This window comes from Zonotrichia leucophrys, chromosome 18 (genome assembly GCF_028769735.1).
Source record: "Zonotrichia leucophrys gambelii isolate GWCS_2022_RI chromosome 18, RI_Zleu_2.0, whole genome shotgun sequence".
NCBI classification, from domain to species: domain Eukaryota; kingdom Metazoa; phylum Chordata; class Aves; order Passeriformes; family Passerellidae; genus Zonotrichia; species Zonotrichia leucophrys.
Window position 1 is genome coordinate 1,017,438 of NC_088187.1, and position 19,563 is coordinate 1,037,000.

Sequence of the window (19,563 nt, forward strand, 5' to 3'; positions counted from 1 at the left end):
CTCCCAGCTGGGAGGGGACCAAGGACAGTCCACGGCCACTTGGTTAAACACCACCAGTGCCAGAAGCCTGCTGGGCACCGAGGCTTGGCACAGACCCTCTGGGGGCAGATCCAGGGCCCTGGAATCCCTGCCCTGGAATGGCCCTGAAATCCCTGCCCACAGGCTGAGACTGCTTCACACCTGGGGACCATCCCCAGAGAGCACAGCAGGCACGGCTGGAGCACCCAGTCCCAGCTGATCCCAGGTCCATGGCCTGGAAGGGATGTGGCTCCCTGCTCCAGCCCCTGGCCATGCTGCAGGAACGGCCAAGGCCACCCTGCTGGGGACACCAGCTGTCCTGCAGCTGCCCAGGCATGAAGGGCACTGATTTGTGCATGAGAATTGCAAAGGGCATTGTCAGGACAGCTGGGGCACGGCCAGGTGAGAGGAGAAGAGCTAAGTAGTGATAACAGACCCAGTTTAGTGATAACAGACCCAGTTTAGTGATAACAGACCCCTGTCCACTCAGTGGCCAGACAAGGGTGCAGCAAAGCACAGGACAAACGATGCCACTGCTGAAATGAATAACCTGGGGAGGATTCTGTGCCTTAACTTTGCTATTTTATTAAAGCTTCTTTACATTAAAGCAGCCAGCTCCGAGACAAAGACTCCCAGTAGAGTCCTGCACAAATTAAATGACAGCAGTGATCCCTCAGGGTCACTGTGAGCCAGAGGCTGCAGTCCCTGAGCTTGTCCCGTGGAGATGAGCCCATCCCTGCTCCCTGGGAGAGCAAGGGGCTCCTGCAGAGCACCCCCTCCTTCCCCAGATCTCAGCACAGCCCAGAGCCAGCAGCCTGGAGAAAGCAGGGCTGGAGCTCTCCAAATGACTCCAGCAGTCATCCCTGGGACTGATGGGGGACATGGTAAAGAAATTCTTTGAGATGGAAGCAAGGGGCAGCCTCAGTGCTGTGGGAAGTGAAGCAGGAGCTTGTGGTCATCTGGGGAAATCTCCAGAGCTCTGAGAGCCAAAGGCATCCCTGCCACCATTACTGCAGGGCCATCCTCTCCTGTCCCAGGGCTGGATTTCATTTTATCCCGTGTCCCTTGGGAATGTGGCTCCCAGCTGCCTTTGGGCTGCTCTGGGTAGCTCACAGAAAGGTTTTCATGCCCGGGGAAACACTCTGAGCATCCAGCTCTGAGCCTACACTCAGCCCCAGAGCAGACACACAACATTGCTGCCCTTGCCCTCCCCGAGGTCAGCCCCTCAGGCACTCCCCTTTTGCTCCAGGAGCTTTTCCTCCAGCCCCCCAGGCACCCCCTTTTTGCCCCATGAGCTTTTCCTCCGGGGCCCAGCCACAGCTGAGGATGCAGCCCTGTGCAGGTTCAGGGCTGTCTTTGGAGAGGTTTAGCTCAGATTTGGCCAGAGCCAGAGGGGAGCTGGAAGCTGCTGTGTCCCCATGGTCACTGCTGCTCACCCTCATGGTGAGGGGCAGCTCATGCACAGAGAATTTCTGACCAGAAACTCTGGGGAGGGAGAGAAAAGGGCAGGAACCTAAAAGCTGTTCAGCACAGCCTCCCCTTGCATTGCAGCAAACCAAGCCAGCCCTGCTGGTCTGCCCTGCCCCACTCTGGGAGTGTCTGGGACCCAAGGCAGACCCCCCTCCCGTGTTCTCAGTCCTGCTCTCTCTGGTAAGGGAATAATGGATTTAGGATTTGCTGTTTGGGGCTGCACCTTCCTTCAGTGGCTGTCTGGCTGCACATCCCCGCCAGTGACAGCAGGAGATGGGGGCACCCAGAGCCCACCTGCAGAGCCCCAGAGAGCACAGCCCTGGCAGGGAGGGCAGGACAATGCCCCTCACCCCAGTGCCGGGCTCGGGCTGTCAGGGCCGGGGCTCCCTCCTAAGCCACAACACCTCCACCTTGGATCACAGCCCACAAAGGCATTTAGGGCCCTACCTGGGGGAAATCAATAGGAATTTAGCTGCATAAATTCGGATTAGGAATCTGAATCCCCTTGGGGATCTAAGCCTTATATCTGCATTTCCAGTTAGGTACCCAGGCCAAGAAATGTGGCTTTAATCGCTCTATCATGTCAGAATCAAGGGGCCTTTAATTTCCGTTCCCGACATGTGGCTTTTGCAGCGGCTCAGAGCTGAGCTTGGGGCTGAGAGTGCAGCAAGAGGCGCCTGGTGCATGCAGGGTTTCCCTTCCCTGCAGCAACACTCAGCACCCGCAACTCTGCTGCCAGCACCTCCCTCCTGCCCAGCCCCGGCAGCATCAGCGCTCCGGGCAGAGCAAGATCCGCTAACAAATCACGGGATGGGCACTCAGCACCCTGCAGCTCTCAGCCTCATCACAGCAACCCCAGACAACCCCCAAACCAAAGATGTTTAAACAGAAAAAAAAAAATCAACTTTCTGCAAAAGGAAAAAGAAAGAAAGAAATCAAGGAAAACAAAGAAGGTGTTTAGCTGTGAAAAGTCTCTGCCCAGGCAGAGAATTAGCTCTATCAAGGGGATGGGCTGAGCTGCAAAGTTGCTGAAAGCTGTACTGACACGTTTTACTGAGCTGCGAGCGACACGAAGCAGCCGCCCGCCACCTGCTCCCTCTGCGAGCCAGCGGCTCCAGCGCCTCTCCCATCCCGGTCCCTCTGCTCTGCTCATGGCTGGGAGCTGCTGCTCCCATCCCTCCTGCTCTGCTCATCCTCGGGAGCTGCTGCTCCCCATCCCTCCTGCTCTGCTCATCCTGGGGAGCTGCTGCTCCCATCCCTCCTGCTCTGCTCATGGCTGGGAGCTGCTGCTCCTGATCCCTCTTGCTCTGCTCATTGCGGGAAGCTGCTGATCCCCCAGACTGGGGCATGCAGGGCTGACCCAAAAACCACCAGGGGCTGGCTGTGTTTGGGCTTGTGGCTCTGGAACTGGGATTTGCACTGGAATATTTGTACAGCTGAGCAAACCTGGAGGAAAGGCTGGGATGTGTCCATGGGTTTGTCCTGCATCAGGGGCAGGGTGCTTCACAAGGGTGGCTGGGCTGGACACAGGCTGAGAGGAGCTCAGGGAAGTCCTGGGTCAGCAGGACAGGCAGGACAGCAGCAGGGTGAGCACCAAGCCCTACTCTGCCCCTGAGCAGGGAACACTCGTGCAGCACAGTGGGACTGGGAGCTGGGCCCATCCTGCTGCCCCCTCATCACTCCTGCAGGACAGGAGCTGGACACTGACCCCCCCCATAGCAGAAGGGTGTCCCTCAGGCAGCTCTGGGAATTCTCAGCCTCCTTGTGGCTGGGCTCTGGCATCACCTCCCATGGGCAGGATGTCCCAGGCTGATCCTCTGCAGCCTCATGGAGAGGGACCTGCAGGACAAGGAGCCTCTGGCACAGCCAGGCAGCACAGGCCTTGGGACTCCTGAGGTTTGTCACATAAACATTTGGGGACAAATGGTGCAGGAGTCTCACATCGTGTGTCTCCTGTCAGATGATAAAAACAAATGGGAGGCACGAGTGGCTGGAAAACCTCAGCCACCAGGGTTTGGAGGGGCTTTGGCCAGGCTGTAGCTGGGCACAGATCTCAGCTGGGGCTCTGGCAGGAGGAAGATCACAGGGTTTGGGTTTGGGTTTGGTTTGGATTTGGGTTTGGGCCTGGCTGGGTCATGCTGGAAGAGCAGGAGGCCTGGTTTGCCTGAGGGTGTCTCCTGAGGAGCAGGAGCAGCAGGGAGCCTGGGGGACTCTGCATGAGAGGGGCTGGGGCACACAGGGGTCACAGGTCTTGGTGCTGAGGGGGTTCCTCCTGGTCTTAGCACCCAGTGTGAGCTGGCCATGGCATGCCAGCAGCACTGCCACCTTCCCCACAGCTTCCTGGGGCACTTCAGCAGTGCTGCTGACATCTGTGCCCCAGCAATGGCTGGGGAAGGACGATGCTGGGAGAGATGGAGGCCTCCAGGGCTGTGACAGTGCTGAAGCCTCCAAGGGCTGTGAGTGTGCCAAGGCCTTCTGCTGCAGGCAGCCCTGTCCCTTCTCCCTGGATCAAGCCATTCTATGGGTGCTGAGGAGCCGTGGATGGGCACGGGCAGCACGTACACGAGCCCACCCCGGGCCTGGCAGCTGGCATGGCCCAGCCCCTCTGCAGCCACACTGGCACGGGCCTGGTGCCATGGGGCTGTGCCCAGTAGCGAATGGAGGGCATTGCCCACCCACTGCAGGGCCATCAGCTCCTAGGGCAGGGCTCAGTGCCCCTGCAGGCTCCAGGGCAGGCTCGGTGTCCCTGCAGGCTCCAGGCAGGCCCTAGGCTCCAGTGCGGTTCAGTGTCCTGCAGGCTCCAGGAGGGCTCAGTGCCTGCAGTGGCAGGCTCCGTGCAGAGGCTCCAGGGCAGGCTCGGTGTCCCTGCAGGCTCCAGGGCCGTGCCCATGGCCCGTGGCCCATGGCCAGCAGCCCTGGCAGTGCCATGGGGCCGTGCCAGGCTCCCGCCGGCCACCGGGCCAGGCCAGCATGTCCCTGCAGTGGGGGCCCATTAGAAATGAAATGTTCCCCCTGGGGTATCTTATTTGCACACTTCAGTAGAGTGGACACCAAAAGGCTTTGCTAATGCTTCATGGGCTGCTAATTTCCTCCGTGACCCGCATTGTGGTGGGCTGACCCCGGCCCGAATCTGCCGGCAATGAATGCCAAAGGCTGACACCGGCCCGGGTTAGGGGTGACAATGGGGCCTCTGTGGGCTCCGGGCAGGCTCCAGTGGGAGCTGCAGAACAGCGGGAATTTGTGTGGCTCTCAAAAGCCCTGGGTGGCACAATAAGGGAGGCCCCCGGGTCTCCCAGGAAGACAGAGGCGGCCGGGGAAGCCGGCCCGGGGGAGGCGGAGGAGGCCGGGCTCCTTTGTGAGCAGCTTTCTTTAGAAAGGAAGGGTTTCTCAATGGCCCCATCCCGGCAGATGGATATCACAGGCACGCTGCTTATTCACGGCAGCCCGCGCCTCGGAGCCGCTCCCCTTCCCCCAGCGCTTTCTGCATTTGCAGACTGATTTGTTTTGTTAATGTTTTCTTGCCCTCCCCCTCTCCCCGCGCAGATTGTGACTCGTACTGCAAAGCCTCCAAGGGGAAGCTGAAGATCAACATGAAGAAGTACTGTAAGAAGGACTATGGTGAGTGTCCCCTGTGCAGGGACGAGCCACGGGGATGCGGGGCAGGAGTGTCCCCACGGGAGTGTCCCCAGGGCCCCCCGGCCACAGCCGTGATGGCTGTGTGCAGGTTTGGGAGTGCCAGACCTGCCAGGTGTGGAGGGACAGCGATGCCCTGTGTCACTTGGGATGAGCACACCCAAGTCTGGACCCTCATTTGGGGGCTATCCCAGGATCTGCAGGAGACTCACATTTTCCAAGTGTTTTCCAGTGTCTTCTGGTTATGATGACACCAGGTCCCCTCTCACTGTGTCGTTATCTGCCGCAGCTTTTGAATATTTTAAAATATTTAAAATATTTTTTGCTGTGGGGATGAGCAGCAAGCAGTTCCCTGTCACCTGCATCCAGTCCCCCATAATTCCCAGGAGACTTCAGAGGGTGGTGCAGCCCTGGGACAGCTCACACTCGGTTCTGTTGGAGGTTTGGGTGATGGAAGTTTGGGTGACATTCACGACCGGTTCTGTTGGAATTTTGGGTGGCACTCACACCTGGATCTGTTGGACTTTTGGGTGACACTCACACCCGGATCTATTAGAGGTTTGGGAGCCACTCACACCCGATTCTGTTGGAATTTTGGGTGACACTCACACCTGGTCCTGTTGGAATTTTGGGTGACAATCACACACGGATCTGTTGGGGGTTTGGGTGACACTCACACCTGGATCTGTTGAAATTTTGGGTGACACTCTCACTCAGTTCTATTGGAATTTTGGGTGACACACCCGGTTCTGTGTAGGGCTGCCCTGTGGGCTGCAGCAGACCCTGGGAAGGTGTGGGTGGCCCAAGAGGTGTCTCAGGCAGGAGGTCCCAGTGAATAGGGACGAGGTGCCCCTGGAGCAGGGATTGGGGGAGCTGGAATGGGCTTCTCCCTTCTCTTTTCTCACTCAGCATCGCTCCTGCAGCTTCACAGTGAGCCAGAGCCGCGTGCTGGGGCTGGTTCAGGTGTGGGGACATTGTCCCAGTGCTGGCACTGGGGTGCTCCCACCTGACCTTCCTGGCCATGGAAGGGTCCCCCACAGCCCCACCAGCCCCATAGCCACGGCAATTTGTTTTTTGAGAACAAACCGTGCTGGAGAGGCAGCGGGGTGAGCGATGCTGGGGCAGGCCAGGCTTTCAGCAGGGCCAGGGAGGGAAGAAAGGGTTGAAAAGGTGCAGGGAGGGATAATAAAGACTTTGGGACTGACACCCCAGCAGGAAGCCAATTAGGAGGCTCTTTTCCTCACCGTTCTGCTGGCATCGCCGGGCTGAATGTCCTAAAAGGCCCTAATTAGCTTGAACAGAGTTCCTTCTCCCGCGGGCTCAATCGGAGCTATCATCCGCCCGCTCCTCAATGGGGCTTTTTAGCTCCCCGCTTCATTCAGCCTTTCAAAGGGGATATTTTCCCTTATTTATTTTTCCTATCTGTTTGTTTTTGTCGGGTTTGTGGTTTTTCTCCTTTTTATTTTAATTTGGGCTTTTTCCCCGCGAGATGGGTTTGGGTGCAAATATTTGGAGTTCAACAGGACGAGAGGAGGGCGGGCGGGAGATTCGGGGAGGGGGAGGCAGGAGCAGAGGCAGAAAAGCTTTTTCTGGGATTTTTGGGCTGCGTGGGGGAGCGCAGGGCCGCTCAGCTCCCAGAAAAGCGGGGAGAGAGGAGGGGTTTGCTGGGGTGGGGGCACCTAAATCCCGGGGAAGCAGAAGGGATTCTAGCTGAACCCACCGAGAATGGAGATTCCCAGAAGGAGGGGGGGGGGTTATCTGATGAGAGCAGGTGATGCTGATCCAGGTGAGATGTGGACATCCTGTACTCCCTCAGTGCCACGTTTTCTTATTTTCTGCCCGATTTTGGGGATGTTCCCTCTCTCTGTGGGTGTGACTGTGGTAAAGGAAACCTGGAGCTTTTAAATCTCCATTTAGCCCCAGGTGCTGAGCTGCCTGTGCTGCAGCAGGGCTGGTCCTGCACGAGTGATGCTGGACTGGTTCTGTACCAGCACTGTGGTCCCATGCTGGCCCTGCATCCCTGTCCCAGTGCTGGGCAGGGAATGGGGCTGAGGAACAGAATCCTCATCCGAAAGGTGAGATCATTTGCTCACTTTGCCCTTTCTTGGAAAAAAAAAAAGTAAAAAAATCCTTCCTTCAGCGGAGCCTTCTCTTAGTCACCCCCTTTGTGGAGAGGAGCTTGGCAGGGGCTGCTGGAAAAAAGCAAAATGTGTTTTCAAAAGGCAGCTTGAAAAGAGGGAGGGAGGGGGAGAAAAACCCGAATCCCCAAAAAAACCCAGGGCAGGGGAAAGCACCAGCCCTGCACTCAGAGCTCCTTGCACTGCTGGGAAGGTGGAGAAATCCCATTCCTGGGGCTGAGCAGTCCCTGCTGGAGCCACGTGCTGAGGGAGTGAGGGTCCCCCAGCAGCAGGGCACACCCAAGGATTAGGGATCATAAATCTCCAATATTAAACCAGTAGGAAATTGGCAACCTGAGCGAGGCAAAGCCGCCGCCAGATAAATTAAAAACTGGAAAAAGGGGGGAAAAAAATCCTAGTTTAACACTTTGCTCCAGTGAGAGCCAGCCCTTTACATTCCCAAACCCAGATGGTGTCGGGGTCACCTTTTGCTGCTGGTTGGAATAGAATCCACATGGACTCCACTGCACTTGTGCAGTGAGAGGGGAGCCAAGCCTTTGGAGACCCTGCCCTGGACTGGGACATCTGGGCCTGCCAGGGCTGTGCCCAGCACGCCCTCCCACCTGGCCATGTTCAATAATACCCTCCAGGTGCTCTGTCCCACTGCTCCTCCTTGGGACCCGCCAGGGTCAGCCCAGCCATGGTGCCCAAGCTCCCACAGACAGGTCTGTGCAGGGGACGTGTGGGATATTCCAGGATTCCACCACAGGATGCACAGGTTTGGCCCTGCAGCCCAGCCCTGAGTCAGCCTCAGCAGGGGAAGCCTTCAACTCAGGAGATTTATCACAAACAAACCCCAAATGTAAATTTAAAAAGTAATTAAATTAGGTTTTCCCCAGCCTTGCTGTTTTCATGGCAGCCTCAGGAGTTTGAGGCCCTGACTCATGGTGATCTCTGAATGCTGCAAGGCACTGCTTTGCTTTCAGCCTCCAGCAGCTGCCCTCAAACGCTGTTTTGAGGCTTTGGGCTGCGTTTTGTTTTTATTAACATCAAACCATCCACCCCTGGGCTTTCATCTCCAGCTTCCAGCCTTTGGGGCTTTCTTGTGGCTGGAGGCTCTCAGCCAGGCCTTGGGGAACTGGGAGAATCCCTGAGCTCTGGGGATGCAGGAGGAGGGGACGAGGGACCCTCCCCCCCTTCCCCAGCCCAGGGACCACTCTGTCCCCTTCTTCTGGCAAAGCACAAAATGTGGTGAGGGCTGGAAGGCACCATCCAGGTGGGATTTGTGCTTCAGGAGTGTCAGTGTCAAGCTCCTGGGGCAGCCCCTGCCCTCATCAGGACCCAGCTGTGCCCCTGCCGTCCCGCTGCTGTCCCCCTGCTCCACAGGCCCCTCTGCTGCCTGGGAGCTCCCTGGAGAGCAGAGCAGGCTGCAGGGAAATGAACCTGGAGAAAAATCTCTGCATCTCTGGGAGTGCGTGGGATGCAGGAGCCTCAGATTCCCCTCAGGGCTCGGCTGCCCAGAGTTTGCAAAGGTCAGAGAGGAGCAGGCACAAGGCACAGGTGGGATCAGGAGCTGGACTGGATTCCCTCTTTGCTGAAACCAGTCTGGAGCAGAGCCCATCCTCACTGAAACCAGTGTCACCAGCCCAGACCAGAGCCCATCCTCACTGAAACCAGTGTCACCAGTCTGAACCAGAGCCCATCACTGAAACCAGTGTCACTAGCCCCAGCTGGAGCTGCGGAAGCTGCAGCTCCTCTGATTTTTGTTCTCCTGCACCCAGGGGACCACAGCAAGGGGAGAACCATCCCCAGGAGGAACAATCACCCCCTATCACCTTCCATCTGCTGCCCCAGGGGTTTTTCCAGGGATGTTTCTCCAGGGATGCTTTTCCAGGGATGCAGAGACAGGGACAGGCCTGAGCAGGGGTTCAGTGGAACATCAGCCAGGGGAGAGCAGTTAGTTCAGCACAAAGCCCAGCTCTGTCCCAGGAGAGGGCAGCTGAAGGGCAGCCCCAAGCCCCAAAGCCAGCTTTGAACTGGGAGGCACAGCTGAGCCAGAGCTCCAAATCAGGATGGGACTGAAACCTCCTTCATGGAAAGGGAGCCTTTAAACCCAGCTTAGGTGCTTCAAAAATTCATCCTGGCCCATTTCTGCCTCTCTGCATGTCCAGTGTCCCCTGGGAGATGCTGGTCCCAGCTCAGCACTGAAACAGCCAGGCAAACACCCCTGGACCTCAGGAGGAACTGAGCTCAGGAGGAACTGAGCGTCCTGGACGTGAGGCTGTGGGCAGAAATCCGGCTGTCAGGGCAGGCAGCTGTGCCTGCCCCAGCCAAGCCTTCCTCAAAGCTTTCACTCCTTCCACTTCATTAATAAAAAGGGAAAAAATAAGAGAGAGGGGCCTTGACATAAAAAAAAATACAGACTGTGTGTTTTAGAGCAGAGTTTCCTGTAACCGCCTCTCTCCAGTTCCTTTTCATTCATTTTCTCCATTTTGTCAGTGTGGACCCAGGCGGGTCAAAGGTTTAAGCTTTTTTGGAAAGATTTGTTTCCAAAAAATAAAAATTGGCTACTCTTCACATTTTGTTACCTTCACACCAGACAGGGAAATACATGGTCAGAGCTTAGGGTTGTTTTTTTTCCTTTTTTTCCCTTTTCCCTTTTTTTTTAATGAAAGCATCTGGCCTCCATGACACGCTCTGAAAAAAATACCCCATATATTTTGCAACGTGTCAAAAAGCTGTGCTGGGCTGCAGAGCTCTGCTTCCTCCCAGAGCCTGGAATCACTTGGTTTCAGCGACAGGGGGATGCTCCTCCATCCAGGGGGAAAACTGGACTGTTACAAGGCAAGGGGCATAGTTTCCCTGAGGTTTCTGGGAGTTCCTTCTCCCTCTGTTAATTTATACAAACAGGATTGGTCCCACTGGGGCAGCTGATATAGGCAGGTGAGTGGGCAGGGTTTACAGCTCCCAGGGCATGGAGGGAGCAGTGGGGAAAAAGGAAAAGCACAGTGATTTAGTGGCTAAAAAAGCTCTTTGTGGTGGTGCTGCACCAGCCTGTGCAGGGCCTGGCCCCTGCCTGCTCTCCCAGCCAGACCACCCTCACCTGGGGCTTCCCTGGGTCCCTCCTGCTGGGGAATCCTCACCCACAGCTGGCAAACCAACCCAGGAGGGCTGGGCAGGCCCTGCCTGGGGAAGGCATTTCCTGGGAGCTGATTTTTAGCCCTGCCCCAGGAAAGAGCAAGGGCTGAGGTTTCCTCAGTCCATGGCTGCAGAGGAGGTTACACAGCATCGGCCATGGGCTTGGAAAACATCATCATCATCATCACCATCACCATCATGATCATCACCAGCACCTTGTGCAGGGATCAGGGCTGTTCTCCCACCTCCCTCTGGCTGTGGGAGCTGGAGGTCTCCCAGTGCTCTGCCAGGACACCAGAGGTGGAGTCCAGAGCTGCCATCCGTGCTTGCAGAGATGTTTCAGTGACTCTGCCAGGTACAGAGCTGGAGAGCATCTCCCAAGCCTGTGGTGCCCTTGGAAGCTCTGCTGGACCCTCAGATGCAGCAGTGGCTGCTCCTGTTCTTGGCGTGTGGCCTGGGGACAGTATTTTGGGGTCTCCACATCCCCTGGCTGCTGCAAAATCCCTCCTCCTCACACAGCCCATTAGGTAAGGCTTGAAGCTCATTGTCTGCTCACCAGCCCAAGCAGTAACACCTTTTCCTCTCTTGCTTGTGTGTTGTTTTTCTCCAGCTGTCCAGATCCACGTGCTGAAGGCAGAGAAGAATGCGGACTGGTGGAAGTTCACGGTGAACATCATCTCCGTCTACAAGCAGGGCAGCAACCGCATCCGGCGTGGCGACCAGATCCTGTGGATCCACTCCAAGGACATCGCCTGCAAGTGCCCCAAAATCAAGCCCATGAAGAAGTATTTGCTGCTGGGCAACAACGAGGACTCTCCCGACCAGAGCGGCATCATTGCGGACAAAACCAGCCTGGTGATCCAGTGGCGGGACACATGGGCCCGGCGGCTCCGGAAGTTCCAGCAGCGGGAGAAGAAGGGGAAGTGTAAGAAAGCCTAAAGGAGGAGGAGGAGAGGGAGAGACTGACTGTGCATGCTGCTTTGTGTAGAGCTGGGGCGGGCAGGGACCGGCTGCCAGGGCGGGCTGGGGGGACGGGGGACAGCGACCACGGCTGGGGGTGCTGGGCTTGCACCTCATATTCCAGGGGGGACAGAACCCAACAGGACCAAACAGAATCCAACAGGAGTCAACAGAACCCAACAGGACCAAGCAGAATCCAACAGGACTCAACAGAACCCAACAGGACCCAACAGGACCCAACAAGACCCAACAGGACCCAACAAAACCCAACAGAACCCCAAAGGACCCAACAGGACTCAACAGGACCCAACAGGGCCCAACAGGACCCAACAGAACTCAACAGAGCTCAACAAAACCCATCAACACCCAACAGAACCCAACAGGGTCCAACAGAACCCAAGAAAACTCGACTGCACACACAGACAGAGCCCACAACTGGGGTGCAGGCATGCAGCACCTGGGGCCCCCCAGCTCCCTCCTGCCCCATTGCTGAAGAACTCAGAGACACCAAACTGCCTTCCAGCTGCCAACATCTGCTGCCTCCAAAGCACGGCATGGGCACATCCACCCCGTAAGAAACTAATCAACAGCACCGCTGGAAATTAACTCCCCATCCCCAAAACACGTACTTGCAACTTAGGCTGACTGAGAGAGCTATTGTAGAGGAAACTAAACCGAGACTTTTGCTGAGGACAGACCCCAGGATCAGCCCACGGGGTCCTGGGGGGCTGTGGAATCCCACAGCCATGGCCACCACCTGGGGTGCCTGGGGCTGTGATGGTGCTCTGGGTCCACTGTAGGCACAGCCAAGAGGGGACACTGCTGGTGGGTGAGTTCCTGCTGTGCATAACTCTGGGAATGGCTCCGTGCTCAGCCCCCCACCCTGAGGATGCTGCCCCAACACACTGAAGGAGTGAGAGCCCACAGGGTGCCCTGTCCTTCTCTAGCCACCCACTTACAAGGAGTCAATAACCAGGATCCCCAAGGAAACACCCAGACTTGACAAAAAATGAGTTGGCATCCAGTTCCCACAAAGTGCCCTGAAGATCCTGCCAGTCTCAGTCCCTGAATCTCCACTGTGGCCACCCCTGAACCTCCTCCATGGGCTCAGTCCCCTCTGCTGCTGTCAGCACACCAGGAACCCTCAGCTGGCAGCAAATCCCTGCAGGGGACACCAGGGTCCTGGATGGTCACTGGTTTCACTCCCAAACCCAGAGCAGCTCTGCCCTCGCTCCCTCTGGAGCTGCAGCCCCTGACATCCCTGTGAAGGTCTTGGAGACAAAGAGGGGAGCAGAGAGTGCCAGGGACTGTCCCCATGGGCATGGGGCCAGTGCAGAGCCCACCCAGGGAAGGGGTCTCAGCCAGGAGCCAGGTGTGACCCACCTGGAGCTCTCCTCCCTCTGCTGGGGGGACAACCAGCCAATTTAAAATTCCCAATTTCCAGTCATTAATGCACTGAGCCCAGTGGAGACTGCCTCATCTCAGACTGGAGCATCCTCCCCTGGGGCACCCTGTGGGCAGGACTGGATTGGGAGCTGTGAGCCCCATGTGAGGCTGCTATCCCCATGCCAGGCTGCTGCCCCATGCCAGGCTGCTCCCCTGGCACAGCAGCCCCTGGGCAATGGGGATTTTCAATTCCACCTCCTCCAGGCAGAGCGGGAATGGATGGGCAGGAAGGCAGGGAGGGCAGGACCGTACCTGGAGGAGAGGCAAACATTAGTCGCTATGAAAAGCAAAACCTCCCTGCTATTTTTCCTTTTAGGAAACTTGGAAACATCTCTTTTATGACATTTTCCAGTGGTTTTGCCTTGTTTTATAGCAATTGACAATATTTATATAATGACATAAACCACCATAAAGCAGGGCAGCCATGTAAATAGGTGCAAAGAGGAGGCTCCTGGGGCTGCTGGAAACACCACCCAGAGGGACCCAGCTCTGCTGAGCCTCCCCTGACACCACAAGGCCCCAAAATTAATCTGGGTATTGGGAGAAAAATCCCACCCTGGACATCAAGCAGCTCCCCCCACCAAGTGTGTGTTTTCTCCCCTTTCCCACACTGGACCTGGTTTTCCTTATCTCAGACCTCAAGGAGAGCTGAGGGTTTTGCAGCCAAGGGAAGTGAAGCCACCAGGTTCTGAGGGATAAAATCTGACCTCAAGTGTCCAAATGGAGGCTTAAAGCCCCAAAACAGGGCTTGGATGCTCTCCTGCAGTCACCATCAGCTGCTGCCAGGGTGGGACAGCACATCCTCAGGCAGCCAGGATGTCCCCAAACCTCAAACGGTGCCTAAAGGTAACAGAATCCAACCCAAAGCCAGTTCTCCATGTGGAGAGCAGGAAGGAAAGGCCAGGGGACCTGGGGACTCAGGAACTGACCATAGCACACCTGGACACCCAGGGCTCACTCCCAGTTTCCACCCTTGTCAAGCACAGCACCCTCCCAGCACAGCCTGGACACCCCAAACCCCAGGGACACCCTCCAGCCCCTTCCCTGCTCCCACTGCTCCTGGAAGGCCCCCAGCGCCTGACCCCACAGCCCTGTCACAGCCTGGGGGCTCAGAGGGAAATGAGCTGGCACAGCAGCCTGGAGGCTGGCACAGGAGGGAAGCCCCCAGGCTTGTCCTCCAGGCCTGTCTCTCCATCCCTGCTGGAGTTTTGTGCTTTCCATCAGCCCAGGCAAACCAACACCTCACTCCATCCACAGTCCCAGTGCCCTTCATGTGCTTCCAGTAATCCTGACCTGCTGGAACTGGTGCAGCTGGAGAAGCCTCAGCTGGGAGGGCACAGCAGCCCCATTTTGGGGTCCAGAGGAGCAGCTCCTCCTGCAGCACCCCTGCTTCAGGACATCTCCATGAGGACATCTCCAGGAGGACACCTCCATGAGGACACCCCCAGGAGGATACCCCCAGGATGACACTCCCAGGAGGATACCCCCAGGATGACACCCCCAGGAGGACATCTCCATGAGGATACCCTCAGTGGGACATCTCCATGAGGACATCTCCATGAGGATACCCTCAGTAGGACATCTCCATGGAGGACACCCCCATGAGGACACCTCCAGGGGGACCCCTCTGCTGCTCCCCCAGAGGGACAGGATGCCCCCTCAGCACCTGCCTGGCCAGGGGCAGCTCTGGGGCACCAATCCCCTTCTGACCAGCCCGGACCCAGCCAGGGCCACCCAGCGCCCTGGGGACAGGAGTGGCACCCCCGGGGCAGTGGGGAAGGGGCTGTGGTGCCTTCAGGGAGGCTTTGGAGAGCAGCTGAAATGCCAAAACAATCATCACCGACCGTAGCACCCCACAGATGTGGCTTGGTCTCGTTTCTGTTTGTCTGTGTGTCCGTGCCCCTCCCGCCCCGCCTCACCCCCTCACAAACCTGTGTTCCTTTTGGGGTTGTTTTATTTTGGTTTTGTTTTTGTTTGTGGTTTTTTTTTTATTATTTCTGTTAATATCTTGAACTGTAAATGTTGTTTAGTTATGACCATGGCAGACTGCTTTGGGCAATGTTTCTTTACAATGCATACTAATATATTATGGTTATTATATATGAATATATTTAATGACACGTGAAGAAGTTGTGGATTTTCTTATTGTTTTCCAAGTTGTTTCTTTTTTTTCCTTTTTTTTTCCCTTTTGTTTGTTCGTTCGTTAGATTGGCTGTAATTGACCTGAAGGAGCTTGTAACTGTTCAGCACCCCCTCCGTAGAACTAAAGTCAGAAACCAGTTGAATAAACTCTTGTAAACTGTAAAAATCTTCAGGAATTTCTGCTTTTTCCCACCCTATGGTTCAGTGAGTCTGTGGAACAAGGACGCAGGCAGGGAAATGATGGTGTCCCCTCCATCCCTGGCTCTGTCAGTGTCCCCAGGCAGGCCTGAGGTGGCACAGCTGTTTTGGACTGGCAGTCCCTGCCCTGTCCCTGCCCAGCACCCCCAGGCTGGGGCCACTGGCCTTGGGGACAGCGGGGTCACCGTGGGTGCATGGCAGGGGGTCCCCAGCAGCCCCTGTGGGCTCAGCTGTGCCCTGCAGAGGGACAGAGCCAAAACCTCTGGGACCCTGCCTGGAGCTGGGGACAGGTGGGGACAGCCAAAGTCTGCAGTCAGAACAGCCAAAGCCTGGAGTCAGGACAGCCAAAGTCTGCAGTCAGGACAGCTGCCAGCCCCGCTCTGGCCCCATTTCTGTCCCATCCAGGGGCTGCAGAGCACTGCTGGCCCCTCCTGCCCACCCTGCAGGGCTCAGGGCTCCCTCAGCTCCCCCAGCCCCATCCAGGATCAGCGGGGCCAGCACTGGTGCAAGGTAAGGGCTGGTGGCACTGACAGCACAGAGAGCTGGAGGTGGGGGGAACTGAGGCCAAAACCCTTCCAGGGACAAAACTCCAGGCAAAAGGTGCTGCCAAGTGCTGGGGTCAGCCCAGCTGACCTGAGCCTTCATCAGGGCCGGGAATTTATGAACCCAAAACTGCGACAGAGGTGGAAATGTCAGATCTCTATTGCAGAGACAAACGGGTCACAAGTGCCAGCCCTCTGCTCCCAGGGGCAAATGGGCTCCCAGACTGCAGGTGGCCACTTGTGCAGAGGTGACACGGTGCCTCTGGAAAGGGGGGGATGAGGCCTTTCCCACGGAGGGCTGGACCTGGAGTGGTTTTCCCAGCCTGGTCCCAGCAGGCAGAGTGGGACAGGAGCCATCCACACACCCAGCTCAGCCCAGGATCCAGGGAAGAGGAAAATGCCCAGCAGCATTCCAGGATGATCCCTGCAGGAGGTGGGGATCTCTCCCAGGGCATTGGAACATCCAGGTGCCTGGGGCACACACCAGAGCTGCCCCCAGCACTGGGATTGTTGGTCTGGAAGCTGCTGAACCCCTGAGCACTCCAGGAGAGAGATGAGGAGGTGGCAGGGAAGGCCAAGGCTGGGATGTCTCTGGGCACATTCCAGGAAGATCTTTGCCTGGGAAGCCACTCCAGGTTGGCTCCTCCACTGCTGCTGGGAGCCAAACCCTGGTGTCTGTCGTATTTTAACTTTGCTTTTTCTTTAGTGGGGCAGGGAGACAGAAAAGCTTCCCTGCACACAGCAGAGTGCTGCCAAACCCACTGCTTTTTAATCAAATTCCTCACCCACATGACACGTTAAATGCTACCTAAAGGGCAAGGCTGAGAACCCTTTTGTGGCCAGCACAGTGAGCAGCTCCTGCTGTTTCCACACTTCCCTGGATCTCACAGAAAAATGTGCTGGAGGACCCAGTGGGTCAGAAAAGCTTTGAAAGCCTGGGTCAGAACAAAGTGCTGTGGAACACTGACCAGGGTGAGTTCCACATCCATCCTGTGTGTCCTGGGAACTCAAACAAAGCCCTAATTCCCTCCAGAAGAGGCAGTTTTAATTAGCAGCCCAGAAGTGACAGTTTTAATTAGCAGCCCAGAAGTGGCAGCTTTAATTAGCATCCCAGGCCCATGGTCTCCTCTGAACAAAGCCCACGTTGCTCTCTGGCTGTCACTGAAGGTCCACGGGGCTGCTCCAGAGCTGGCACTGAAATCCTGCTCCAGGTCTGGAGGCTGCTGCTGAGGAACAGCTCCAGGAGCATTCCCAGTGTCCACAGAGCTGTAGGAATGCAGGGATTTGGAACTCCTCTCCAAAACCTTTCCTTGCTTCCAGCTGGAGCAGCCCTGCCCAAAGCTCCATTGCTAATCTGACCTCAGCAATAACTCATGAAACCCCTGCCTGTCCTCTGGAAAACCAGAGCACATCAAACCAGCCCTGCCTGCCCCTGCAGTCACTGACAGCCCCGAGGTGAAACATCCCTCCAAGAAAGCTGAGCAGGCACAGCCTGGGCTGCACTTGGGAAGGCTCCAAGGGTTTCTCCAGCAGAGCACACAGACAGCCCCAGAGGAGCTCCAGCCTCCAGCTCTGAGGGTTGAGGATGGGCACAGAGCCCTGGCTGAAGCTGCACCTATGGGCCTTTCTCTCCCCCAGGCTCCTCTCTCCTGTCCCTCCCTGGGAGCACAAAGACAGGGAAACCTCTCTGGATCCAGCGGACAGCTCCCACAGCTGCAGGACATGGCACCACCTGTGACAGATGAAGAAGAGAAGCTCTGGATCCCTGGGATCCCAGATGAGGGCCAGCCCTTGCAAGAGTGGCAGATCTGCCATAATACACACAAAGTCTGACAGAAATTGCTTATTTCCTTCTCCAGACCAGCTCTTAGGACATGGCAGCGTTGGATAAATCATTCACAGACAACACAAGATAGGAGGAAACAATAAAACCCCAGGCAGAGAAACTGTATAGAAATGGATCAGCTTTAATCAGTATTTATTGCTTGCTCTATTAATCCTGAAATCAAACTGACATGTGTAACAAAATAATTATTCTCTTGGCCAGAAGCAAACATTTAATACTTCTTTTTCATTAGTTTTGAAACAGGTAATCCTTCCTCTCAGCTGTAGAAGGGTGTGAGAAGCTGTCAAAGGAAGAGCCAGAGCTCAGTGAGGACGTTAATTGTGGTGCATCTCCCAGGGCCAGGCTGGCAGAGCCTCTGGGGAGCACACACGGGCAGAGCTCTCACTCTCACAGGCTGGGCTGAGTCCTGCTGCTGTTCAGTTCCCATCTGAGATCAGTAACTCCATCCCTGGAGATCAATAACGCACCCATAACCGTCCCTGGAGATCAATAACCCACCAATGACCATCCCTGGGGATCAATAACCCACCAATAACCATCCCTGGAGATCAATAACCCACCAATGACCATCCCTGGGGATCAATACCCCACCAATGACCATCCCTGGGGATCAATACCCCAGCAAGCCTCCCCCAGGCTGAGCACTGACCCAGTCCCCATGGTTCTGTGCAGCCCAGGGGCTCCTGCAGGGCTGTCCCTTCCCATCCTGGGGGAATCCAGAGGCAGCCACTCCCCAGGACATTCCCTGAATGGAGCATTTCCCTCTGCAGGAGGGATCCCAGAGCATTTTGGTGTTTGGAGCCTCTGGCATGTCTGAGCTCAGGAGATGGGCAGGGCAGCAGCACCAGCTGGGCCCAGGTGCAGGAGAGGTGGGTCCATCCCACAGCTGCAGCTGCCTGAGAGCCAGGGGAAGGTGGGAAGAGTGGGATGAAATCCTGTTAGTGCGATGAAATCCTGTTGGATTGAAATCCTGATGGGATGAAATCCTTTCCCACTGAAATCTTGCAGATCTCACTGAGCTCCTTGGCCAAGGAGAGCGGGGCTGCCTCAGGCTGCTGCAGTGGGGTCATTCCCAGCTGTGGGTTTGTCCAGGCTGCTGTAGTGGGGTCATTCCCAGCTGTGGGTTTGTCCAGGCTCCTGCAGTGGGGTCAGTCCCAGCTGTGGAGATGGTTCAGTTTGCTCAGTGGGGTCATTCCCAGCTGTGGAGTTTGTTCCCAGCGATGGATGGAGCTCATCCCTGCCCTCAGCAGGTCCCTGCCTGAGCCCTGGGGCTCCCCTGGAGCAGCTGCCCCAGCAGGGTCGGGGTTACCCCGTGGGCCAGAGCGCGACCACGGCGATGGCGATGAGCAGCAGCACGATCACCACCAGCATCCCTGCAGGGACACAGCAAGGCTCAGCATTTCTGTGTGTGATTCAATTCCTCCTCCTCCCCCTGCTCACCCCCACAGGCCTGCACTGGTGACCTGAGCACAGACCTAGACCCAAATCCCACAATGGCAGAGGGGTTCCTTCCCTTCCTGACCCCACAAATCAGAATTTCCCAGCAGGGCTGTGGGGTACCTTCCTCCCTGCACATCTGCCACAGAAACACCAAGGGATGTGTTTAACTCACAGCCAGGCCAGCTGAGCTTTGCAGGAATCCCTCTGTACCATCCCACTGGGGCAAAGGATTATCCAGGAGGAAATCCACACTGCAGCAGGAAATTGTTTCCAACACAAAGTACTCCTGCTTTCAGACAGAACTCTGTTCAGGGCTGGGCTGTCAGGCATGGACCTGACCTGGGGAACAGGGATCACCCAGCCCTGAGAGAACCCCACAGTGCCCTGCCCCACCTCTGTATGCCCCATCCTGCCCCAAACCCACTGAACCTAGCTGAGGTCAATGACAAATGAGATTGTACAAAATGGGATCCCTCCCCTCTCCTTAATTCCCCATTTCTCCCCTTAACTCTCCTCTTTCTCTCCCATTTTTAGAGGAAAGGAAGAAATGTTTGAGTGAGAACACCCTGGATCCACCTCCCAAACCACCCCCAATAAACAAACTCCTCACCCA

General features: G+C 56.5%; 2 protein-coding genes across 3 annotated transcripts in view; one reads left to right on the forward strand and one right to left on the reverse strand.

Annotated features, from left to right (window-relative positions):
• The window catches only part of NTN1 (netrin 1), a 79,297-nt gene extending 64,223 nt beyond the window's left edge, over positions 1–15,074 (forward strand). Inside the window, exons 5-6 of the mRNA XM_064728837.1 lie at positions 5,032–5,106; positions 10,987–15,074. Coding sequence (XP_064584907.1) covers positions 5,032–5,106; positions 10,987–11,315 — 404 coding nt within the window. The 3' untranslated portion in view covers positions 11,316–15,074. The remainder of the gene's footprint in view (positions 1–5,031; positions 5,107–10,986) is intronic.
• Positions 15,075–17,615: 2,541 nt separating this feature from the next.
• The window catches only part of STX8 (syntaxin 8), a 75,165-nt gene continuing 73,217 nt past the window's right edge, over positions 17,616–19,563 (reverse strand). For both annotated transcript variants that reach the window (XM_064728848.1, XM_064728849.1), the window contains one exon: positions 17,616–18,883. Coding sequence is in view for 1 of the 2 variants with exons in the window: in XM_064728849.1 (XP_064584919.1) it covers positions 18,816–18,883 (68 nt within the window). In the remaining variant the exon portion in view is untranslated. The remainder of the gene's footprint in view (positions 18,884–19,563) is intronic.